The sequence below is a fragment of the Pithys albifrons genome, chromosome 17, assembly GCF_047495875.1.
Source record: "Pithys albifrons albifrons isolate INPA30051 chromosome 17, PitAlb_v1, whole genome shotgun sequence".
Lineage (NCBI taxonomy): Eukaryota > Metazoa > Chordata > Aves > Passeriformes > Thamnophilidae > Pithys > Pithys albifrons.
The window spans coordinates 1,040,984-1,066,327 of record NC_092474.1 but is presented as its reverse complement, the minus strand read 5'-3'; the positions used below and the strand labels follow the sequence as shown (position 1 = coordinate 1,066,327).

At 45.6% G+C, this 25,344-nt stretch overlaps 1 protein-coding gene across 8 annotated transcripts in view; it reads left to right on the top strand.

The window, feature by feature from the left end:
• Positions 1-25,344, top strand: part of ARVCF (ARVCF delta catenin family member) — a 246,142-nt gene that overhangs the window by 178,296 nt on the left and 42,502 nt on the right. For 7 of the 8 annotated variants that reach the window (XM_071572446.1, XM_071572447.1, XM_071572445.1 and 4 more), the window contains 5 exons: positions 5,774-5,957; positions 16,486-16,603; positions 17,816-17,987; positions 20,244-20,261; positions 24,653-24,724. In XM_071572446.1, the coding sequence (XP_071428547.1) occupies positions 5,774-5,957; positions 16,486-16,603; positions 17,816-17,987; positions 20,244-20,261; positions 24,653-24,724 (564 nt within the window). The remainder of the gene's footprint in view (positions 1-5,773; positions 5,958-16,485; positions 16,604-17,815; positions 17,988-20,243; positions 20,262-24,652; positions 24,725-25,344) is intronic. The other variant, XM_071572448.1, reaches the window with a different exon arrangement.

The window sequence follows — 25,344 nt, the reverse complement described above, 5'->3', positions numbered from 1 at the left end:
ACTTCAAGAAGGTAAATAATTCAGTTGTCTGAATTCAAGAGCACTTCCAGGCTTGAAGCTGTGGCTCTGTGGGTGTGGGACACTGCCTGCCTGCAGGGCAGGAGGTGCATGGAGCACACACTGACACTCACTGCTTGGAGAGGGGGTTTCTGGCAAAAGAGAGCATCATTCTCATCCAATTTGAGTCAGCCCTTGGCTTTATACAGCTCTGTGGCTTCTCATTTCCTTGGTGATGTGATGCAGCAGCCCCAGCTGTGCAGAGCAGGACGAGTCAGGCCTCCAGCAGAGTCTGGGCACTGGGTCAGTGGAGTGGGGAAAAGCCACACCAAGGGGCTAAAAACACAGGAGAGGCAGATGCAGCAGGAGGGAGGAGCTGGGGGAGTGGTGTCAGTGCTTTGGGAAGGAGGCTGAGTGTGCTGCCACACTAAGCCAGTCTGTGTTTCTGTTCTCAGATAGCACTGGGTTTAGCAGCATTTGGAAAACTTCTCTTAGTCCCATCTTTGTTTTTTGATATCTCTGCAAATGGCACTAAAACTTGATGTCCCTCATCTGTGAAATGTCTAAAAAATACCTTCAAAACTCAGGATATGTTCATAAAATGGCACAGATTTCACTTTTTTGTCTTGTTAAATGGTTCCCATCTACTGCACTGACAAAAGCTTGATTTAACTGTTAGGGTGTCCCTAAATAAATCATGAGTAGAGTTATGTTGAGAAATATTCCATGAATTTCTACTTGCATCTCTTTCTAGTCTTGCAGCTTTTTTGCTGAACTCTCAGTGGATCATTTTCTTGAGAAACAGAGAGAAATGAGGATTAGGCTGATAAGGAATTAAATCTGTTCTGATTGGGAAAGCTACAAAAGTTTTATCTTGAGTGATAAGGGTTTTGTGGAGGAAATGTTCCCATCAGATATGCAAGACAAAAATTCTGTTACAGTCTTTGAAAAGCAATCAGAAGTTGGTAGCTTTAATGAATAATTTTGTTCTTTGTGAGAACATTGCAGTAATTTTGTTGTTTAATGACATTGCACTGATTTTAAGTGGTGCAGGATGTGATTTTCCTGTTGCCAAATTGGCCATAATTGAAAAATGATTGACCTTCAAAATGCTCTGCAGATGAAATATTTTGATCTAACGCTTGAATAGCAACTGGCAGATGGATCAGCTGGCTCAGAGTTGACACCTCCTGGGCACTGGGGTGTGCTGGGATCCCTCAGCTGGTCAGACATGGCTTCTCCTTGGAATCCTGCTGGGTGCAGCCTGCTGGGCACAGGGGACCTCACCCCTTCCCTTTGCTCTTACAGGCTGGGCAGGAGAAGGTCCTTTTTCATGGTGTCACACTCTGGTTCATGTTGAGGTTCTCAACCTGCCTCCACTTGAAGGAGAACAGCTCCAGTCTCTGGGGCTTTGGTACCAACTCTGTCAGACCCACTGCCTTCTGGACCAACACCCAGCAGGAGTGCTCAGTGAATACACTGCAAAGTGCTTTATTGTTCTAAGAGATAACTCTCTGGTGTGGAGCACAGGAAAGGAATAAAACAGCTTCTCGTTTCCTGGGGACACTGGATTTTTGGAAATAAGCAAAGCAAGGAAAATGTTTCCCATGGATTTCAGAAGATAAGAGCATGTCTGTGTTCTGCACCATTTCAGTAAAAATCTTGCCATGGCTCCAGGGAGGCAGAGTGTGGGGAAGTTGGGGCTGTGGTGCTAATCACTTTTAACATTACATGTCACATAGTTATGTTTAGAGTTCATAGTAATTTTAATAAGTTTTTACAATAATCAGTACTTTTGAAATAAAAACTTGCAGCTGTTGTTCCTGCTGAGAAGTGTTGAAAAATCAGGGGTGATGGTTGTTGTTAGAAATATATATTGCAAACAGTATTTATGAATAAAATAAAGATGAATCATGATTGTGATCATCTCCTGAAAAGCAACATCTTCTTTCTCCTGCCATGAAACTGGTGCAGTCTGTGGTCAGAGAGGCCCAGGCTTGTGGTGAAGGGCTGTGGCAGGTTTAGGGAACTCATTTCCCCTGTGCTTCTGTGGTAGTGACTGGATTTCTCTGGAGTGCCATTCATTGGCATTGATTAAACTTAGAGTTTTAAAAACAGTGTTTGCAGCTTGTTAACTCATTAGTGTGTTGTGCTAATTGAGGTAGGGAGTGATTTTTAAAGATGGATGTCAAACTTACAGGGATGTTTTTTTGCTCAGATTTTTTCTTAGGCTGCTGAATGGTTCAGTCTGAGCTGAACTTGTTCCCATTCTCCTCTCGTGTCTTTTCCATGGGATTTGTTTTCTCTGGAGCTGAAAGGATGCTGGGATTTAGAGCTCTTTGTTTCATCATTTTGAATAAGAAAATTGTATTGTCAATGTGTTTTTCTGTTTCCTTTCTTGTGAAATATTTCCCCCCTGAAGTCAGTCTTGAACCTGATTTTTTTCCCTGTCTTTGGAAGCACAAGATTCCCTCATCCCAGTTAATCCTGTGCTCCATTTGAAGGGCTGTGCAGTTTCTCTTGCTGAATGCTCCTCAGCAGAGGGACTCTGTTGGGCTTCCTCATGGAACCATCAAGAAGAATATTTTCAATTCAGGTGCTTTGACCTTTCTGAAGAATTTGAAGAGTTTGTGTTACTTTCTTTTTTAATAGTAAGACTCTCTTTTATTCTTCTTCCTTTTCTTGTTTTCAGTGGAAGACTTGGGAGATGGGAGGCAGGTGAAACATTGAAAAGCTTGTAAACTGTTGGGGGGTTTTTCTTCCAAGGGTATGGTGGAAAGGTTTGTGTTTAACTCCCTCTTGTGTGGTGGTCAGTCAGTGAGACTGAGAGTCCAGATAAGCCCCCCCAAAATGGTTTATTGCATAAATTGCAGCCAACTCTGAATACAAACTCTGGGTGAGCCAGTCCAGGACATCCTCCCACAGGGGCAGGTGGTTCCCTTGCTCTGGGTGGGGTTACCAGCACCAAAGCTGAGGTGCAGGTTGGCAGGTCAGTGCTGTCTTCAATCCAGCTGGAATGCTGTGGAGTTCCAGCTCATTTATCTTGTGAAATAACCTCTGGAGAATGACAGTGCAGGAGGAGGAGGAGTTTGGAGGTGATGATTTAATTTTACACTCTGCAGTTGAAGATACTGAAATCCAGACACAAATCTCTTAAGTCTTAAAACAAGCAAAGTGTTTGAGCACTGAAAAACTTTATAGAATCCTGTAATTTTAGAGCTCTTTGAAATGGTATAGGTGTTTTTGACTTTTTACTTACGTGTCTACCTGATTCTTTTTAAGTGAAATTTGCCTTTGTAGTTCCACTCTGGAGAGAGCAGATTATGCCACTGCTCCAGCAAAGGGGAAGAGGCAGACTCTCATTTTGGGTGCACAGGTGGTGTGTGCATTTAGGAAAGAGCTTTGCAAATGGAAGAGCTGTCAGAATCTAAACTGAGCTCTTTCCCCATCTCACCATTGTTTCCAGTTGCACTATTTTGCAGTTTAAGAACAGGATCCTTAGGAACATTGCACTGGGCTCCTTGACTGAGCCATCTTCTCTTAATAGTGGGTTTTTTCACCACTGCAGGTGCCAAATGCTGCATTTGTGGGGCTGAGGGAACCCTGCCATAACCCTCCAGAACCAGGGAATTCTGCACCCACAGTTCACTGTGTAAATGTAGCTTTGCTCCAGAGGTGGTTTTCCTGTATAATTTCCTGGGATTTGTCCATCTCATTCAGTGCTGGCTGTTCAGATTTTGCATTTGAATTTTGAAGTCCTGAGCCAGCCGTGCATTTAGGGATTTAATTGTAGTTATTATTTTTATATCAGTGACTCTGATATGCTTAAGGAATTGCTGTACAATAACTAAAGAGAGACTGTCTAGTGAAGTCTTTAAAATTAATGGGGTAGCTTAGATGTCAGCTTTTATAGTCTTATTATAAATATTGACTTGCATTTATTTATTCTGTGTTGTATATTTTTGAGCCACTTTATTGTGGGATATAAAGGCTTTCTTTCCATAACAAAATGGGACCAATTAACCTTTTCTGCTTGGTTTGGGGTTTTTTCTTATTGTCCAACAATTGGTGCTTTGCAGTGACAAAGTGTGATTTATTGTAATGGCTACAAAGAGCAAATTAATTCATATTTTACCTGCACAGGCTTGTTGGAAAGCTAAAAAAGTAGGTTATAAAAATCTCATACAGTGTGTTGTCTATGAATAGCAAGGGAGGTAGGCCAAGAAAGCAGAGTTTTTGTATGGTTTTAGAAAAAGACTGAAAGAAACACGATGGTGTCTGCTCTGTTGTCTCCCTCTGAGTGTCTTCATTAGTTGCTGTGCAGTCAGAACAGGTGCCTGGTTGTGTAATGCTCACTGTGAGTGGGAGAGGCAGCAGCACATGACTGAGGGGGCTCTGCTGGTTGTCACCTTGAGGGGTTGGGTCAGGGCCACCACCCCTCAAACAGAGCTCAAGCTCCTGTTGTGCCCCAGTACCCACCCCGGTACCCACCCTGGTGCCCACCCTGGTACCCGCCTTGGGTAACACTTGGATATTGAAACAGGGTGCTGGGCCACCCACTCCTGCTCCAGCAGGTGCCTCTGCCAGGCTGGGCCACTCAGTAACAGATACAGAACCTTGTCCCATTGTCTTCAAAGTTCCAAAAATTGTAGGTTTTAAAATTTTGGGAGATTGAAACAAAAGGTCACACCTTTGTTGTTCTCGGGTGTTTTGCTTTAAAGGTGTGCAAGGACAGGTGGAGATGTGCAGTTTGCTGCACTGGTGTGTGCACAGGTTCCTCTTTGGGGTAACACAGGGGGCCCCAGGGTCATGCTGCATCTGCTTGGGAAGGATGTCCTGTGTGTTCTGTGCAATCCAGCTTTGCCATTTGGCGTCTCTGAAATTTTGCTGGTGCTCACAGTTTTCCTTGGAGACCAAAAGTGTGTGTCTGGCTCCCTCCAAGTGTTGGTACTGACATTTCTCAGATGGTGCCAGGCTGAGTCTGTGCAGAAATTGTCTCTGAAGTGAACGTTCTGTTTTAGTCCCACTCTAATGAGTAATGACTGTCAGGACAGTGGGACAGGTCTGCTGGGAACTTCCATCACTTCTCTGACACCAAGTGTTTTGCAGTTGTAAAGCTGTAGTTCCATTAGGCTGATTTTGATGTTTGACTTCTGTCTGCTTTGCCTCATAATTGAGGTAAAAATGAAAAGACAGAGAAGTTTTGGTTTTCAGCCTCTTCAAGGAATCATATGCTTGTGGCACCAGGAGATTTGAACACAGATATTGCCTGTGACAGGAAAATGTGAAAGTAAATAATAGAGAGGAGACTTGAATGAAATATTATCTTGTGCAGAAGATAAGCACAAGATCAATGATGCTCCAGAAATTCATCCCTCCGAGGAGTTGCTCAATATACTTGGCTGCTGCATGGGATGAATTTTACTTGAGGCATAGCCAGACTTTAAAGTGTAACCAAATTTGTGTATAGCAGAAAAATCCTATTAATCTCCAAAGCACATCACTTTTATGTACTCTGTAGGGCTTGATGAGTTCAGCAGTATCCATGTCTTGATAAAAATGCATCCATGCTTTTGAAAAGTTCTGTTGGAGCAGCTGTGGAGTTTTCCCTGGGCTGGTGCTGGTCTGGCAGCTCATCAGGTCCTTCTGCCTTTTTGTTTGGTTTTATGATTTAACCTTCAAGCGGTTCTGTGTGAATCTTGTGATTCTCTTCAACGCAGAGATTTTAAATGGTTGTTATTCTCTTGTTACTTAATAATCACTGTTTCTCCTGCAGGCACCCTGTGGAATTTGTCCTCCTACGAGCCCCTGAAGATGGTCATCATCAACCACGGCCTGCAGACCCTCACCAACGAGGTGATCATCCCCCACTCGGGCTGGGAGAGTGAGCCCAACGAGGACTCCAAGCCCCGGGATGCCGAGTGGACAACTGTCTTCAAGAACACGTCTGGCTGCCTACGGTAGGGCAGAGCTGGGGGGGTGGTCTCTTCACCAGTCCTGGGACTATTTAATTGAAATAATTTTGACTAGAAGTAACATATCCTGTGTCTTTATTTCTGCAGAGTGGCCACAATAGCAGAGCTTTGCCTGCCACGGGCTCTCTTGTAGAGTCATCAGTGTGGGTCTGCCCAGTGGGGGCAGTGGGAGGAGGAGGTTGTGTGTCCTGCTTAGGGGAAGTGGGTTCAGAGGGGCAGTGTGTCATGTGATGGAGTGACCCAGGAGAGGTCACCCAGGTGTGATGGAGTGACCCAGGAGAGGTCACCCAGACGTGATGGGGTGACCCAGGAGAGGTCACCCAGACACGATGGAGTGACCCAGGAAAGGTCACCCAGGTGTGATGGAGTGACCCAGGAGAGGTCACCCAGACGTGATGGGGTGACCCAGGAGAGGTCACCCAGACGTGATGGGGTGACCCAGGAGAGGTCACCCAGACGTGATGGGGTGACCCAGGAGAGGTCACCCAGACGTGATGGGGTGACCCAGGAGAGGTCACCCAGACGTGATGGAGTGACCCAGGAGAGGTCACCCAGGTGTGATGGAGTGACCCAGGAGAGATCACCCACCAAGGTGGGTGCAGAACAGGCACTTGGCAGAGTGAACTGTGCACAGGTACTGAGAGTCACAGTGTCACTCACCTATTGCAGTGTGATCAGGGGGCTCTTTCTGCAAACTTCAGTACATTCCCTGCTTCCCTTCATGGTTTTGCTTATTAGAAAACTGTGTTTTCAGAGAACTGTCTCCTTGGGTTTTAGGCCCTTTCCTATAAAAAGGCATTTTTTGCAGTTGGAAGGGAACAAGTTTCACAGAATTACACAGACCCTGAAATACAGATCCAGTTTTAGCCTTTAGAGGACACACTCCTGTTTTAAGCAAAGGTGACTAAAAACCTATGGGAAATGAGTTAAGAACTACTGACCTTTTAGGAACTTGAATATTCCTTCTCCTATTGCTTGTAAAGGAGCCTGCTCTGGTTAGATACTGTGTTTGCATTTCTGGAAGCACCAGGGGAGCAGGAGCAGGAGTCCTAATGCAGTCTGAAAATCTTGGGAGGACCAACGTTCCCTAAACAGTCCCTCTCATTTTGCTTTTCTTCTGAGATAAAACAGTAATGCCCAGTTTAGCCTCTTCAGCTTTGTGATGAAGTCAATTAGTTTGAACAAAACTGATAAAGATTTGGCATCAGACCTCTGTTGCTCCCAAGTACACGTCTGTCAGATTTCTACTGATTAATGCATCTTCAGAAGTTGATTCATTTCTGGGTCTTGGGCTTGTGGTCTCTAAATTGCAATAACTATTCCCCTGAGTAACTTCATAAATGAAGAAAGTAATGAAAGGTGTTCTGAAAGGGCCCATTACTGAAATTATTTGCAGTCCCAGTGGAAACTCAGGTCCTTTAAGCAGGCTCCAGCCAGCACAGATTTTTACTTACCAGTGTCTCACTTTCTAATGGTGTTCTGCAAAAGGAAATTAGTCATGGTAGAGGAATAAAAGGATTATCTCCATGAATATGAGATTCTCCAGTAAGTGTAGACAATAAATTGATCATTAGTAGACTGGCCTAATCCACATCATAAAATTTTATTAGTATGTGGATCCACTTGAACTTCTGCATTCCAGGATATCTTTGGGTCTGCTCATTGTTTTTTTATTCTGAAGTAAGGCAGTGGTTTTACAGGAAACACAAAAGGCTGGGCCCCTTTGGGCACTGTATTCCTAAAGCTGATGAAGAGAGGTGTGGAGCATGGTGGTAATGAGATACATTAGAGAATGGGAACTCCTGGGGTTTCAAAGTGGTCCTGAGGCCCTTCCAGCAGCCCGTGAGTCAGGACTGCTGTGCTGCTGCTGCTGCTGGAGGGGAGCTGCAGGGAGGGGAGTCCAGGACCAGAGAGGGCTGGAGCAGAGGCTGAGCTCTCTTACAGCTGATGGGGCTCCCTGTTTGGATGGATCTTGCCTGCCTTTTTTAGAGCACCTCCAGGTCTGGGAATGTAAATGGATATAGCAAAAGTAATTAACATTAAAAGTGTTGGAAGTAATTTTGTGGTGTTTGCTGAAATGCTCTGCAGCTTATTCTGAAAAGCAGCAGCAAGATCCAATAGTTACCAGCAGCAGAGAATAAATTGTTGCACCATCTGTCTGGCAGACATCAGTGTTAAACCCCCTTTGCCTGCACTTCTCTCACTGACACACTTGCTGCTCCTAGAAATTCAGTTTTCCATGAATGGAGCTTATTGCAGTCTGCAGACTGTTCACCAGTTTGATATTCAGTTGGGAGGTTGGTCCTGCTGGTGGTGTGCCAGCCTCCTCATCCCTTTGGAAGGGAGCCTCAGGTGGGAGCTGTGTTGTCTTCCAAAATAACAGAACCTTTGGGTCTGAGGTTTCAGGTGTCCTTGCAGTTCAGGTACCCAAGCAGAAGACAGGCACTATGTATGCAGGAGGGTGTTCATTTCAGTATCATTTTTTCAGTTAATGAAGTTTATCAACAGATGTGGGCGAGTTTGTTTCAAACTCGGTGATTCACAGCGTGAACTGCCAGTTAATTATTATTTGCCTTTTTTTTTCTATTAGCACTACTTACTCATCTTTACTTTGTTCTTAATCTGGGTCTCTCCTTTGATAATGTGGAGCCATGGAAACACTTATTTCAAAATAATTAAAAACAAGTAATTAAAAAACCCCAACATTACAATTATTTACCTTTATCTCTTCTTCAAATCCTGATCCATCTCACTTTCCTCTCCAGTCCTGTCCTGTCCACAATACCATTTGTGTCTCTCCCTCCTGGCTGGGGGGGCTCAGCTCTGAGTAGGTCAGGGTGAGTTGTGTCCTGCAGGAGGGGCTGTGTGTGTGGGGCAGCAGGGCTGTGTGTGTGGGGCAGCAGGGCTGTGTGTGTGGGGCAGGAGGGGCTGTGTGTGTGGGGCAGCGGGGATGTGTGTGTGGGGCAGGAGGGGATGTGTAGTGGGGCAGGAGGGGATGTGTGTGTGGGGCAGGAGGGGATGTGTGTGTGGGGCAGGAGGGGATGTGTAGTGGGGCAGGAGGGGCTGTGTGTGGGGGGCAGGAGGGGATGTGTGTGTGGGGCAGGAGGGGATGTGTAGTGGGGCAGGAGGGGCTGTGGGGGGCAGGAGGGGCTGTGGGGGGCAGGAGGGTATGTGTGGGGCAGGAGGGTATGTGTGGGGCAGGAGGGGCTGTGTGTGTGGGGCAGGAGGGGCTGTGTGTGAGGGGCAGGAGGGATGGGTGTGTGGGGCAGCAGGGGCTGTGTGTGTGGGGCAGCAGGGGCTGTGTGTGTGGGGCAGCAGGGGCTGTGTGTGGGGCAGGAGGGCTGTGTGTGTGGGGCAGGAGGGGCTGTGGGTGTGGGGCAGCAGGGCTGTGTGTGTGGGGCAGCAGGGGATGTGTGTGTGGGGCAGCAGGGATGTTTATGAAATTTACTGGATGCTTTTGCTGTAATCTTTACCAAGATTTCAGAAACTAGTGCAGGTGATGGTAATTTTGTCTTCATTCTCATCTTGAGATCAGGAATAAGATGTTTCCTCTTGCATTGCTGTTTTGTGTCTAGAGGCAGACCCAGCAGGATGGATGGATCTGCAATATCCATAATCATTTTACTACTGAAAATGGGCACGAGCCTTGTGAGAGATTCTGCTTTGGGTGTAGTTTTATAGAGTAGAGGTATTCTTATCTTCTGCTGAGGCTGGTAAGAGGAGCATGTATGGTAGAGGTCTGGAAAGGAACAGTAAAAAACAGAGCAAAGTGAATTTTTGTTATGAAAAAGTAGGACTGGGGAAGAAGTAAGGAAGACATTTGCCTGCTAGAAAGATCATTAAATATGCACAGATGTTCCTTCATTTCATTTACAAGTTTTGTGTCTTCACATTGTATTTTATTCCTCTAGGTATGTGGAGAAGGTCTGTTCTGGTTCCTGTCTGCTTTATTGGTCTTTAAACTCCGAAAATCCGTACTGGCGTTTGCAATCCAGAGGCATTTTCAAATTGTACTCCAGTTGAAATAATGTAATGATTTGGTGCATCTTAACAAAGCCATTTCATGGTCCTTCCTGCAGCTTGGTCCCAGACCTTGGGGTGTTTCAGGAAAGAGGATAAGTTGAGTTCCTGTGGCTCGAGTGCCCCCAGGCAGTGCCCGAGACCTGCCCTGGGTGCCCAGGTGGTGCTTCCCTGGTTTAGGGGGCAAGTGAGTGATCTGATTTTGCTTTCTGTGGAGATAGCCACCATGATTCCTGTTCTCTGGAAGCAGCAAGGATTTTAATGGTTTAAAAATTAAATTCATTCTGGGCTTAATTGCTGTTTTCTGCCTAATTACTTTTAATTCTCTCTTGGATTTTTTTTCACTTCTAAGAGGAGAGAGTAGAACTTAGTTCCTAAATTGCCAACTTTTTAGCCTGATTCCTGTGCTAAACTGACCTGCTGTCAACAAATGTTAAATGAATTAATTTGCATAGCAAACAGATGCAAAGTGCTCCTTTTTCCAGGGGTACCATCTGTAGCTGCAGCATTTCTTGTCAGTTCTCCAAGTACACAGAAATTGGCATTCACAGACAGCCCCAGGGTTCAGAGCCCTGGCCTGGTGTGTGAACACAAACAAACTGCACCCACCTGACTCCCCCAAAAAACACACATTCTTCAGAGCAAGTTTGCACATAACAGCTTGTCCAGCATCAGCTCCTGAGAAGGGAAGGGGCAGCCTGGTGACTGGAGCTGTAACATGGCACTTGGGAGTGATGGATTTATTTGCTGTTCTGCACTGACACCATTACAGGCAAGATTAGTGGTGTAAACCTTTTTGTGGTCCAGCTTTGAATAGCCATATCTCCTCCTGGTGTCAGTGAGATTTGGGCTTCTGAGTGGCTCTGGACTTCAGGCACTGATCTGCACTCTTCTGTCTGTATTGTGGGACTGGCACCTCTGTCTGTGCCTTCCCCTGAAGCTGGTAAATGCCAGTTCAAGGATTTTGAAGTGGTTGGTTCCAGAGACAGCAACTGGGAATAAGCAACTCCTGTAGGTATAAATTAAATTTGGTCCCATGGAATAAAACCCAAGAGACCTGGTAAGTGTGAGATAAGGGCTCAGTGGATTTAGAGCCAAAAACGTATTCCACCAGGTTGAGAAATTATGTATAAGTATCTGCAGGCTCCTCTTAGGTACTTTAGAGAAAAGATGACTGCAAGAACTTGGTGGTAAATCATTAATACTTAGGATGTGTCAGAGAGAATTTTTTTACAAGGATGTTGTAAGCCTTTTGTTCTGAGGAGGACAGAGCATTATACAGCCTGCATGTCCATCTTCTCCTGCAGAGGTGACTTGCAGTGCTTCAGTCCCAGCTAACCAAGGCACTGGATGTTCCTCAAGTGCTGTGTCTTCTTCATATGTTTGTGAACACAATGTGTGTGTCCCCACACACCACAGCAGGTGCTGTTTGGAGCAGGGCTGTGTGTCTGTGAGGCACAGGGAGGCAAAGGAGGTTTGGCAAGGAACATGTGGTCTTGTTTGGGCAGAAAAGGTCTCCACACAACTGGACTGAGTGTATCAGTGAGACTGCTGTGCCTGTCTTTCCTTCCCATCCCTGTGAGCTGAATCTGAGGAATGAAAGGAAGAAAGGCTGTCAAAGCCAGGTGCTTATGCTCTTCTTTCTTATTAATGATTAATGTGTGGCTTTTCTCTGAAGAAAAGTGCCTGGGAATTAGAGCTTTCAAGGTGCATTGCTTTCAAGCTCTATCCATCTTCAGATCCTGCAGGCATGATAATGGTATGTGGTGGCAGTCACATAATATTTGTCCTGTGTGCACTCTCTGGACTGCAGACAGCCCCTTCATCCCCAGCTGACTGAAGTAAGAAGGCACTTGAGTGCAAATCCTTGACCTGGAAGTGCTGTCAGTGCAGAGCAGGGTGCAGAGGTGAAGTTCAGGTGATGCAGCTGTGGTGCTGCCCGTGCTGTCAGGGGACCTTTGCTCACTGAAGTGTGGCAGAGCAGGGGAGAGGCAAAGGGGAGCTCTCAGGTGCCAGCCTTTATTTTCTCCTTTTTTTATCAACAGCACATTAGCATTAGTACAGAGCCCTCCTGGAGGCAGCTACACTTCTCCCCCAACTCCAAAACCAGTTCTTTGAAAAAGCCAAAGACTTTTCTTCTCACTCAGTGGGTTCCCCTATCACAGTTCAAGTCGTCCTTTCCTGTGCTTTTGTAGGGCAGTTGTTTAACTCAGGAGGCCTGGAGGGGGCTCCTTCCACTCTTGCTGCTTGCCTGTCCCACCCAGAGGAGCAGAGGGCAGGGGCTGTGCTGTCACCCCTGTGCTTACAGACTGCTCCACTCCTGCTGTTTCCAGAGTGGTGCAGCCTTTGGGAGTTGCTGCTCCAGGTACTGGAGCTGATGATACTGTCACTGTTTTGGTGTGCACCAGGTATTTGGGAACTGGACTTTCAGAGAAGGAATAGCTTTAGAAAGAGATAAAACTGAACCAAAGTTTGCCTCTGAATCTTCACTTTGGAGGCAGGAAGCAGCACGAAAAGGAAGAAGCTTATCTGCCCAACCCAGACTGGAAAAAATCAACTCAAATTAAAAACCCACACAAAAGAGAGGAGTGAGCAAAGGCAGTTTCTTAATTAGCTCACTGATACTGTGCAGGATCCCAGCATATGGCTGTCCTGGGGCTTATATGATGAGCAGAGCATTTAATTCGTGCTAGTAAGGAGCTGTTTGGTTCCTCCTGACAGTTCCTGATGTTTAGCTTGTAATATAAATAAATTATGCATAGATTTTAGCAGCAGAGACATAACCTACTTACATGCAACCTTAATGCTTTACAATCATATCTTGAAGTATAAATTTAAAGTTGTGCACTTGCTTATTGCCTTCTGTCATTACTTAGGAGTGAATCTGGGCCTGTCCTCCCTTGGCTGTCAGTAAAGGGAATGCACAGAAACAGCTGTTGCTGTGCTGGGGTGAAGACCAAGAACTGCAGCACAGCTCACTGCAGTCACTGTAAGGGGCATGGTCTGCTTTGGAACACTTGCAGGACGTGATCCTTTGTTAGAGAAACATCACCTCATTTTTGTGGGTTTGAGATTCTTTTCACATGGCAGCAAGCAGAGCCCCTTGGCCTTTCCTCTGAGCAGAGACTGGAATAATTTGGGAGCTAAGGAGCTGCTGGGCATCATGGAATTCTTGTGTAATGTGTTTCTGCATCGTTTTGCATTACAGGAGAACAAACTATGACCCTCCAAGTAGGTCATGCAGGAGGTAACCAGTCAGCATTTTACTGAAAAGGCATTACACGATGTGAGTATAGAAAGCCACAAATAAAAGGGTACAGATGTCAAGTCCATCCTGCTTAATTGCAGGGAGCTCCTGCAGACAGAGCTGACATGGACCTCAGACACATCACAGTGTGCCTTGTAGACCTCTTGCTCTGTGCCAGTGTCACTGGAGCACAGACTGAGTTCATGAAGCTGTTTTGGGGGTGGCATGTGGTGTGTCCTCTCTGAGCATGTGGTCAGCTGAACAAACCCAATCTCTTCATTCAAATAGCTGGAGGGGTTTCCATGCAAAGGAACTGGGGCTGCTCTGACTGGTAAGTGAAGGCTGGAGCAGAGCACTGATCTCCCGTGGGATCTCCTGCCCAGGTCTGATACACGTGTTCTCAGCTGCTCCCTCCCTACCACCACTCTCAGCAGAGCTCTCTGTGCATTTCTTTGGGAGTTTGGCATCTTTCTGCTTTCTTTACCACATTCTCTGCTTCGTTTCTGATCAGCTCTCTGCTGCCAAGCTGCACTGTGCTGTACAGGCCCTCTGACCACTGCTGCCTGGGTCAGCCTATCTGTGTGGCACAGGCAGCTTCTTCCTTTTTCTCTCTTGTTTTCAGAACAATGAACTTAATACCAATTAAACTTTCTGGTATTTCATGTGAACTGAAGTGTGGAACTCATTCTATTTCTGCATGAAATGATGGAATGATTTTTAAATGTTGTATATTCCTCCTTTGAGACACACTGGACCTAGACATGCACTTGGGAATGGAGTACATTTACCACAGCTATTATTGATTAATCTCCTTTGGCTGGAATCCAAATAAAAATTTCTTAATTGTCGAAGCAAAGTGTGGGTGTGGCAGGGTGTTTGCACAGCGAGGGTTCTGCCTGCCAGAGTAGGTGGATGGTACAACTGATAACATTGTTTGACTTAGGAGAAGTTTGTGGGTTTTTATCAGCTGAATTATTCAAAGCTCAGTGTCTGGGCAGCGAAGCCTCAGTGGTGGTGCTGGTCAGGGTGTGCTGAGGGGTTTGTGCAGCCTGTCAGCTCCACCACAGCCCTGCCATAACTTACCCACCTGTGCTGTGCCCCCCATGCAAACCCATCAGGAACCCCCCCATCACTCCAGTGGGAGAGGACTAACAGAATCCCAGCAGTTGGGTATTTATAGAGCAGATGGTTCTGCAGGAGATGCTCCTAAGGACACGTTTCCTGATGTGTTAGTTCCAACATTAAAACTGCAAAGTTTCATGTCTGGGTGACTTGGTCAAAGCATTAATTAGCTCTTAACTTGATCCTGCAGAGTTTTCTTGCTTATTTATGTGTGATGTATGTGGGAACTTTTTCTTGAGGCATTAATTTTCAGTGAGTTTTTCTATAGTTGAAGAGACAGTGGTATCAGCAAGCCACACTTACTGATGCACTTTTATTTTTTATTTATAACTTTATCAATGTCTACCTTAATCCCAATACAGATCAAGAACTAAGAAAGCAGGATAAAGAATCCTGTGATGCTGTTGATAACCAAAACAGTAAAACAAATGTGCTACAAGTGTGGTGGTACAAATGGACTACAGGAAAACCTCCTGTGAATGGGGCAAGGAGGGTGTGAAGGCTGAGCTTTTTCTGCTAAATTTGATTTTATTGTTTTTCAAGTCTGCAAACGTCGCTTATGAATTTTAAATTTCTATTTCTAAGACTTAATGAGGGAATAAAAAATGTGATACCCAGCTCCAGATAAGACCAGTTATAGTGCATTTCTGTCACCCTGAAGCTTAGTGAGTAATGTTCCATGTTAATAGATGTGCTTGGAGGTGGAGCTGCTCTTGTTTATTGTTATAGCTCCTGAAAGGTATCACAGAGAATTTGAATTCTAATTTCAGTTTCATAAAGACTTGGCATTAAAATTCACAGTTGTGTTTTTCATACAAAAGGATTAGTGCAACTGGAGATGGAAAAACAGCACGTAGAATTCTCTTCCAGGTATCCTGTGGAATCATTTTAATATCTGCTTTACCTGCTCTTTCAGCCATTGCTAGAGGTGAGGCTGAAAGGATGTGGGGAAAGGATTCCTTTATCTGTGCAGTTCACTTGTGTTCTTAATTGAAAGTTAATGTGCTGTTACAGCAACCAGCTCACAATTCAGTGCCTTCGGATTTTGAGAGGTCTGGGAGGAGACGTTGCTGCTCTCCAATTAGAGCGGCCTCCCTGGGTGGCCGGGACAGGGGAGGGGACCGTGATTGATGGGTTAATTACTTGGAGATTGGCAGGCCCTCTAGTTAGTTAAAGAGAAAAATTGGCTGCACAGTCCTGATAGCAGAAGGTAATGATGGTGTCCTGAGCTTTTGAGAACAAACCTTGGTCAGGTTTGAAGGATTCAGAGGCTCTGGAAGCTGAAGGGTTGTCTGTGCTACTGCTGCATTTCAGATCTGGGGAGACTTTCCATACAGGTTTGTTCTGCAAGCACTGTGGAGAATGATTCTGTCACTTCATTTTTCCCCTCAAAAAAAAAAAAGAAAAAGAAGAAAAAAGATAGGATTTGGAAAATGGACTTGGCTTTTATTTATTTATTGGGTGCTTATGCAGGGCAGGGGCTTTGCTCTGCAGTGTTGCAGGATTGCTGAATGAGTGAGGCCAAGTTCATGGTCCCTCTGCCAGTTCCTGCAATCAGTGATATGTGCAGCTTTTAACAGCTCCCAGTAGCCTTTCTCTCTGTCTTGCATCTTCTACCTGTGCCATTGTCCTGTGCAACATTTGAGAAGTTCAAAGCTACATAAAATATCATCTTTTACTCACTAAATGTGACTGATCCAGGCTCGGTGCTGGATCTGCTGCACCCATTTTCAGTTTCTGCTGAGCAGTCTTGTGTCTTTGGTTGTTTTTTCTAAGGTAGTGAAAGTATTTTTCAAATTCAAAGTACTGGCTTTGAAATTAGATTTTTGGTTTGCATATGGTAGGTCTGGAAACTCTGACCTGGTTTAAGGTGGACTGACCAGCAGAGCAGAGAAATACATTTGTAGGCACCTCTGTGATTGTGTTGCCCTTTCTGTTCAGGCTCAGGGAGCTGCAGGTGTGCATTGCCTGTAATTTACTGAGATTTAGTGGGTTTGTCAGTCTGCTTTGCCTCCTAATTGTTCAGCCAAGGTGACGAGTTCCTAACGATTGTATTCTAAATCAACACACCTTCAGTTCATGGGGAGGTTACAGGGCTGAATTCTCTCCACTCTCTCCTGGCAGGAACGTCAGCTCGGATGGAGCAGAAGCTCGGAGGAGGCTCAGGGAGTGTGACGGGCTGGTGGACGCCCTCCTGCATGCTCTGCAGTCTGCCGTGGGCAAGAAGGACACAGACAATAAGGTGAACTGGAGTATTAAAACTTGGTGGATGTTTCCAGTAATTTGGGTTGAAGTGTTGCACTGGGTCCCTCTTTGTTTGTGTCAGAAGAGGATTCTGCTTGCCTCAGAAAGTGGAGCAATTGTCTTCCCCTCCTCTCTGGTACCCTTGGCATCAGCAGGAGCTGCTGTGCTCCCTTCTATGGCTGAGGAGGTGAGCAAGGGCTGAGAGGTGGGGACAAGAGTCCTTTATTGGCAGGGACATTATTGCTGTTGTTCTGCATTACCTAATTGGCATTTATAAGTGCACAGAATTGAGTCCCGTTTGCACAAAGCAGCAAAAGAGTCAGTTCCCATTTTAAAGGCTTTATTCAGCACCATCTCTAAGGACTGTAGGGCACAGACATTAAGAAATGCCTTCAGTCCTGCAGCACTTTAACTGTGACTTTATTTTGGTGCAGATTTTATTAATCTCTTTTTATCATCATCTCATCCCAGGGCACTTAAAAGTATATTTGTGTGCATAAGGAATATCCTGAGTTTAACCTGTTTAAAAAAGAGCATGTTGTTGCTTTAGAACAGTAGAAAGGCCTGTAAAGCATCATTATTTTACTCTTTTTGAGTCCCACCATGTGATGGCCTGTACAGGAGAGTTATAAAGCCCTGTCACTTAATCAGGTAATTTTGGAAGTGGATTTTGTAACCACCTGGTGGTTTCCATTGCAACCTGCAGAGATTTGCTCTTGTCAGAGCCTGATGTGCTGTGGATTAGCTGTTACTGCAGGACAACATGTGTTCCCATTGAAATCCCCACAAGGCCTAGGTTTTGACCCAGAGAAAATTTAATAAAATGGGCCCCTTGGGGATTGTAAATGTTGGAAAAATGAGAGAGAGGCTTGTATTAAAATAAGATCCTTATAGGATCTTTTTCTGCTGTGTGTTTGATCTTTTGGTGAATTGTATTCTTTGTTAAGATCAAGTGGTATTTTTGATTAGGGAGGTTTCATTTTGAATGGATGCTATTTATGAAGTGCTTCACTTTTCAAAGAAAAGAATTTGATTTTAAAAAAAATGAGCTTTAATTTAAGGATCTTGTCTAAATCTTCTTTGAAAGCTCCATTCTTTTCCTGGGACAGGTAGGCTCTTTTTTTTTCCTCCAAACCCTCCACTGTACAATGTAATGATTTGCAAGTAAGAGGGTGCAGTGCTTCTTACAACATAAATTTCTCTGTAACAGTCTGTGGAGAACTGTGTGTGCATCATGAGGAACCTTTCCTACCATGTCCACAAAGAGGTCCCTGGAGCTGACAAGTACCAAGAACTGGATGCAGGTCAGACCACAGGCACAGGAGGCTCTCAGAAGAAGAAGAAAGATGATGCTGGTTGTTTTGGTGGAAAAAAAGCCAAAGGTAGGTGTTGCAGAGAGCTCAGAATGGAAATGGGTTGGGGGGTAAGTGTTGCTGTGCAGTCCTGCTCTTGCAAGCACATCCATCAGGCTGCTTTGGAGTGATGCAGTCCATGGAGGTTCCTGTGTGCAGCTCATGGCGTGTGTTTGTCCCCCATGAGCGTCACTGCTGGATGGTTTGGTTTGGTTTAAATGGGAGTGGTGCATGCTGAGAGATGCCTCTGCTGGTGGGAAAAGGGGGGTGTGCTCTGCTCCCCTCTGCCTTCCTGTGCCCTGGCACCTGGCAGAGCTGTGCTCAGCCCCCTGCCAGGCTGTGTTGCTCGTGGCCAGGCCAGCCTGCATCCCTCCATCCCTCCATCCCGTGCATGGCACTCCCAGCCCTGCAGCCCCCAGGCCTCCCCTCTCATAATATCTGAAAACAAACTAAAAGCCTCCCCTCCCACTCAACCAAAATGTACAACCTCCTAATTCAGTCACTCTCCCAGTAATTTAAATTGCAAACATGATTTTAATTGTCATTCACTTTTAGACCTGTTCTCTCCTCTGGGGCATGAGTGTTGCAAATGAGTTTCATTATAAGAGAGGATTAATAGTCTCAGTAACCCCCTTTCCGTGTTCCCTTCACAAAGAAACACTCAAATTAGATCTGTTTTCTTTATTGTTTTAGAGAAACTACTATTCTAGACTGAGTTCTGTTTTCTTTGTTGTTTTAGAGAAATGACTATTCCAGATGAATTCAGAGATAATTAATTCCATTTTCTGTCTAGGCTCCATTCTTCTCATTAGTGTGCACACACATCCTGGCTCTCTATTGATAGCCAGGTCTAAGAAGGGATTTCAGCCTTAAGGAGCTGACCTGGAACTGTGTGAAGTTGACAGACTGTGTGCTGCACATCACCCTCTCTTTGATCTGACCTGTATGTGTTACTAAAATGCTGCGTGTTTCCATCTGTGTCAGGCAAGTCATCACAGTGTGAACTGGGTTTTGAAGACTAGTCTGTCATCAACTAGATTTAAACTAATAAATAATAAAATATGATGGGAATCTTTCAAAGACTGGGGGAGGAACTAAAGAAATCATTCTCCCTGCCTGGCCAGCCTGTTCTCACAGTGAGTGACTGAACCTGCAGTGATGCCCTTTGGAAACCTTGCATGTGTTCTGACCCAAGCCTGTTCCCTGCCACTTGCAGTCCCTGTTGTTGTGTTGCTTGAGAGCAACACAGTCAATGGAAACACTTTTAGTCCTAAAAGGTCTGAGTGTCCTGTGGGAGGAGGGAGAGGAGTGTGCTGATGGAGAACTGTCATCATCCCCTGATGGCAGTGACAAGGAGCTCTCAGGTGCCTGTCCTGAGTCAAGTGTCTGCTGCCTCTGGGCTGACCTAGAGAAACACCTTCAGTGTCTGTACACCCAGGTGGTCTGTGTGTATCATCTGAAGCATCAAATCATGTCTTTTTGGACAAACAGGTCTCAAAATCATCTGATGCTGAGGATGGGCCTGTGGATTGCAGTGAGCAGTGCAGGCACTCAGTGACAGCTTGGGTTTGTCTCTGTGTGTTCAGCAGGAAGTTACAATTGCCAAAGAGTATTTTAATGTATTCTATCCCCCCTTTTGCAGTGCTCTTTTTAAAATGTGCTGTTCCCCAGAGGGAGACCAACTGGTGATAATGCTGAGCTCACAGCTGGCAGGATGTAGGTCAGAAGGATAGAGGGTAACAGACGACTGTTGTGTTTGAAAAATAAAAATGAAAATCCATTCATAAATGTGCTTTTAAAATCATAATGAGAAGCTCCCTTGTCTCGCTGTTAAATTTATGTGGGTACTGGTCTGAACCTGCCTTCATTTTCTCAGTCTAGGACTTTAAAATGGATCGATTCTCTCCCTTCTTGTTCACTTAAGCTCACAGTGTTTCCATGTTTATTTTATTTTATTTCATGGTCATTGATCACAGCATTTCAAACACCTCTGCAAAGGGCTAGTCATCCTTCTGTCCCCTCAATTCTGTGAGCACCTTTTCATTTAATGAAAAGAGAAAGGAAAAAAATCTGTGTGGAGAAAAATTGAGGTTTTCAGCAGGAACAAAAGGGATAAAGTGGAATATCTTGAGCTGGGTTTTTTAATTGATGAAACTTCTATAGTATTCTTGTAATACTCAGGTTTTGAACCTATTCTGTGAAATTCTGCCTCTTTGTGACTGTTCCTTTGTATTTTCTTCATCCTGTAAATTTTTGTTTTCCTTTTGCTGCTTTTCTGGTAATTAGAGGAGTGGTTCAATCAAGGTGAGTCTGCACTACTTTCTTTTCATCATCGCCATAATGTGCTTTGTTCAGCTTTCCCATGCAAGGCCACGAGCTGAGATCAAGGTCTTGTTCCTCACCTTTTCCTCTGCTCCCCCAGCACATCCTCCTGTTCATTTCAGCACACACAGAAATCCTCTGAGGGAGCTTTTGCAGCTTGGTCTTTGCCCACTAAGAGTAGAAATCCCAAGGTTTTATTCATTCCTGGTGTGAGTGCAGGAGGGGGTCGATGTGCAGCTGCCCTGCTAACCCCACCAGAGAGGGAAGCACAGAGTGAGCTGCTCCCAGCCCTGTCCCAGGGGAGGAGGCTCTGCTGGTGGGGTGGGCAGGGGTGACCATGAGCCTGAGCAGCTGGATGTGCATTCTCAGGGCTCCCTGGCAGTTTGTGTGCTTGGCTGCTGCAGTTTGTCACTGCCAAGCAGAGGAGGGAGATGTGGTGCCCCCAGTCACTGCCTCGGGGGATATGCCCTTTACTTTCTCATCCCAGCACAGTAAATAACATTGCAACTGGAATGCACAAGTCTTGAGGCTGAAGTTTCCCTGCCTTCCCAGCTGGGAGGTTGATGGGCTGTGAGTGCCCTGGGGACTGTTGCTGAGGCTGGTTCAGGGGGGAAGGCAAAGGCACTGTCAGCTTGTGGTGCTCAGTGTGGGTCCTGGAGGGATGAGCCAAAGGAGAGTGTTGGGGAGAAAAAACCAAAGAATCTGCTCCACCCAACAAACAGTGCTCAGTAATGTTCTGTGGGACACTGATTCCAGACTGGCTGGTGAGCCTGAGGAGGATGAGCTGGTTGGCAAGACAGAGCTCAGTCCTTCCTTCTGGCACTCCCCTGCAGTCAGTTCAGTGGGTGTGTTTGTTACCAGGCACAGCATTGACTGGGGGGATAAAGAAGGTGTTGTAAGAGTCACTTCCTCACAGAACTTTTACTTCAACCAGAAAGAAAGTTTTTGGGGATTAATCCTTCAGCAGAAACAGTCTGACTGCATAGCTGGTTTGATTATCCAGTAAAGCAAAACGACATTTGAGGAAGATGAACAACAACATTTAGTGGTTCATAACACTGGGTCGCACTTGAGAGTCTGGGCTGAGTTTCTGACAGGGTGAAAATGCCGAAGGTCGTGCTTTGGTTGTTTCTTACATGATGAAAAGTAGTGAGTGGGGAGAGGGAAAGAATTTCAATCCCACTGTTTCAGAGACTGTAAATTGCATCTTGCACAAGCAAGTCTGATGTCAGGCAGTTTTCCCAGCCTGGAGTGCTGTGCCAGTTCCTGCAGCCAGGCCTCATAAAACAGACCTGTCAGGCACAGTCAAAGCTCTTGGCAAAGTCTGGAGCTGTGCTGATCCAACAGCATTGGCTTTTCTCTGGCATACCTTGGGCTGGAAAACTTGGAGAACCTGGAGATGCATAGAAGGGTAGAAATTGAAATGTACAAAACTAGGATCTTAAACTTTTCCTCTGCTGCAAGTGTGGCAGTTGCAGCATCCCTGAGGTGCTGGTTGTGAGGATCAGGAGGGGACAGTGGTGTGCTCTGTACAAATTTCAGCCATGGGAGGGGGGTGTGTGTTCACATCCCTGTTGAGAACAAATGCAAGAGCGTTGCCAGCAGGTTGAGGGACAGAGCAGGGTGTTCAGAGCTGCAGATCTGGCAGTGCAGTGTTTTTCTTGTGCTGTCAGTTGGGCGTGGGGAGGGCTGAGGGGTTTGTGATCACTGGACTCTTGAACTTGCTAAATTTGGTCACCTTCTTAGGAACTCCAATATTTGTGGTTCCTCTGGAAATCAAATGGGAAAAGTACCAGCTGGGCTGCAGATTGAAACCTTTGCCTTCTGGTTGGATTTGTTTTGGAGGCTCCTTACAGCTTCCTCACCTTCTCTGTACGAAAACTCTGGAAAATGTAGGTGTTTGTGGTATTCCTGAACCTGGCCCTTGCTCCTTTTGATTAAGCAAGTAATTTGTAGAGTTGAAATCCCCTTGGTCAGAGCTCTGTGTTCTGAACTGCTGCCACTGGTGAACAGCTGCAGCTGGTTTGAACAGCCAGGGCTTGGCTGTGAGGTGTGAGTTCTCAGAGGGCTCATGGAAGTGTTTGCAGTGTGGCCCAGAAACTGAGGGACAGGGACTGAAGAGTCCAGGGCCCAGGTGGAAGGTGCTGTCTGAATGAAAGATGGGGTAGTAAATCAGCAGCTGCTTTGGCATTGCCAGCTGAAAAGGTGTAGCAGCCAACACTGCACTGCTGGACAGTCTCCCCCTTGACAAGTTGTGCACAGACACAAAGTCCTTTCCCAGCATTGCCAATGGGAAAAGGGGGGTTCTTACTGTGCCATCTCAGCTCTGCAGGGCTGATGGAAGTGCCAAACCCAGCCTTTGAATTGCAGAGAGAACTACAGTGAGTAGTTGTGTTGGGTGAGGTCTGGCTCTCCAAGTCCATGTTCTGAGGTTCAAACTAAGTAGTGCCAGAGACATGAAATTTGGGGTCATGTGAAAAGGCAGTTTGTCCTCCTTGTAGATAAGATGGAGTCACATTTTTTGGTCTGCCCTAAGTCTGTAATCTTTCCTAAACACTGACTTCCTTCCTTCAGTGCCTTTTTTTTTCTTTTATTCCCTCTGCCCTGCTTTTTCCTGTCAATGCTTTAAGGGTCAACAAGGGTTTGCAGCCAGTAACTGGGTTCAGCTGCCATCATGAAGGGCAGTGTCCTTTGGTGATGTACAGCCCCCTTTCTCTCTGGTATTTGGTTCCTCAAGCAACGTGTTTCTCATTCTTTCATGGAGAAAAAGTTTGATGGAAGGCTGCAAAGTGCCCCTAATTCCTGTCCTTCCTTTAGAGAGACACCTTTCAAAGAGTGGCTGTGGTACCTGCCTGCATGACCCTTTGGCAGCTTAGATGGGCTTTTACATACTTTAATTAAGGAAATTACTTCAGATAAGCAGAATTCCTAGATGCATATTTTGGTTTGCACAATAGTTGGAAGTTGGCTGGTGTTCTGTGTTGGCATTTAGAAATTAGTGTGTGATGCCATCCCCTCCCAAAGCAAAGGAGAAGATGGAATACTACCTTGAAGGGGGTTTTCCCTCTTGATCTTATTTCTAAATATTCATATTGGTATTTAAAAGCTCTAATTGTCCCCTGTACAGTACTGTGTGTTCATCCTTTTGTCAGGAGTGACCCCCTTGAATTCACTGTGCATGTACCAACCAACCCCTGCTCTGACAAGGCAGGACTGGCCTTTCCCATCTTGTGACTGTTGCCAGTCAAGACTCAGACTGATCTTCTCATTACCTTTTCAAGGACCATTTCCCCGTTTGCTTTGAGTCATCCTGCCTGGTGGAGCTTTCAGCCCTTTCTGTAAACCCCTGTTAACAGCCTGGTGCAGTCTGTGCAGAAGCCACTTCTGGCAGCTTAAATTGTGTTGTCTGAATTCATCCCATTGCCCCTGCCTTCCCTGCTCTGGTGAGAGAGGGACTGAATAACTTGTTTTTACCCCCTCAGAATAATTTGGGAAAGGTAAATTGCACAGTGCTGTCCTCAGAAGCCGTTCAGGTCCCTGCACTGCCTCCCACATCCCTCTCTCTGCTGCCAGTATTCCTGGGATGGTGAGGTGCCTGCTTAGCCCACAGCACCCATGTGGGCTTACCCCAGGCACTGGGGCTCCCTGGGGGAGAAGGGAGGAAAACTAACCCTTCCCTCCCCAACTCTTTACCTGACCTTGAATTCTCAGCCAAACCAAAGCTAAAGCCTCGGGTTTGTTCTGCTCTCTGTGAAGGATTGCATAAATTAAAGCTGATGTAATGGCTTAAAAGTGTTTCTTAGCAAAAGTATGGAAGTCTTTCCATTAGTTTCTAATAAAGAGTAAAAGTGACACTTTTATTGATTGAAGGGCAATTCAAGGTTAAGTTGTTGGCTGCTGTCTCTACAATGGATTAAATCAAGGTCTTCCTGCCTGGTAGTTGCATTGAGAACAGAGGCTGCAAACCAAGCCTGTTGTTTTTTTTGCTCTGCTGCTGGGCTTTTGCTTCAGGTCAAAATTCCTCTGTGAAAATAACAAGTAAATACTGGGCTTCTGAGGGAGAGGCACAGCTTTGCCAAGAAGGGAAATGGCACAAATTGCCAAGATTTTAAGCACTCCCAAGACCCACTGAAAGGTTGGTCCTGAGCAGATCAGCCTGAAAGTGGCACAGGTTTTTGTCCCTAAATTGCTGGTGCTGAACCCACAGCTGTGCAGCTGGACTGCAGCTCAGATACAAACAGTGGTGGGTAATAGTCTGTGATTTATATTCTGGGTTTGTATCTTCTCTCATCTTGTAGATGCACGTGACAGTAACTTACCTGTCAGGATGCTGTCAGCCTTTTCCATCTGTTGTCTTCTGTTTCTTTGCACAGGAAAGAAGAATGGAGATTTGGACAGGAATTTTGATACTCTTGATTTGCCTAAGAGGTCTGAAGCAGCAAAAGGTAATGCTAATCCTTGTGCTTTTGGAAATAACAAGTAGCCTGGGAGCTGGAGGCTCTTAAAAGGGCTTGAGACATGAGCATATTGGGCTGATCCCTTTCTTTTGTAGCCAGTTAATTGAAATAATGGACGTGTCAGTGTGTGCTGTTGTCTGGTATTGAATACTGGATCTAACCAGCTCTTCTATAAAGCTGCTGAAGGGGTGGAATGTGGCAGCTCTGTCTTGGTTTGGTGTTAGGTGAGTGGAGCTCCAGAGAGGGGTGAGCACCTGCTCCACTTCCCTTACAGCTGCATTTGTGGAGCACCTGCAGCAGACTCGACTGTACAGGTTGTGCAGTGCATTGGGAAGGTACTTGCCACAAACCTTTCCCTTCCCTGGCATCTGTCATTTGTCACTGTTCTGTGGGTTGGAGAGTGATGGCAGGGAAGGAGGTTTTTACCTTCCCTGTTAGTCTTCCCCTGAACACAGTATTCCTCCCTGTAGTGAGCAATACTTGTAGTTTTCCAAAATCAGGAGGTTCACTGAACAATTGTTCTACATTGCCCTTTTGTGTTTCAGCTCTGGCAGAGGTGAAATCTTTCACAATCTTCATTCCCTTCTTGCATGCACAGTACTTTTCTT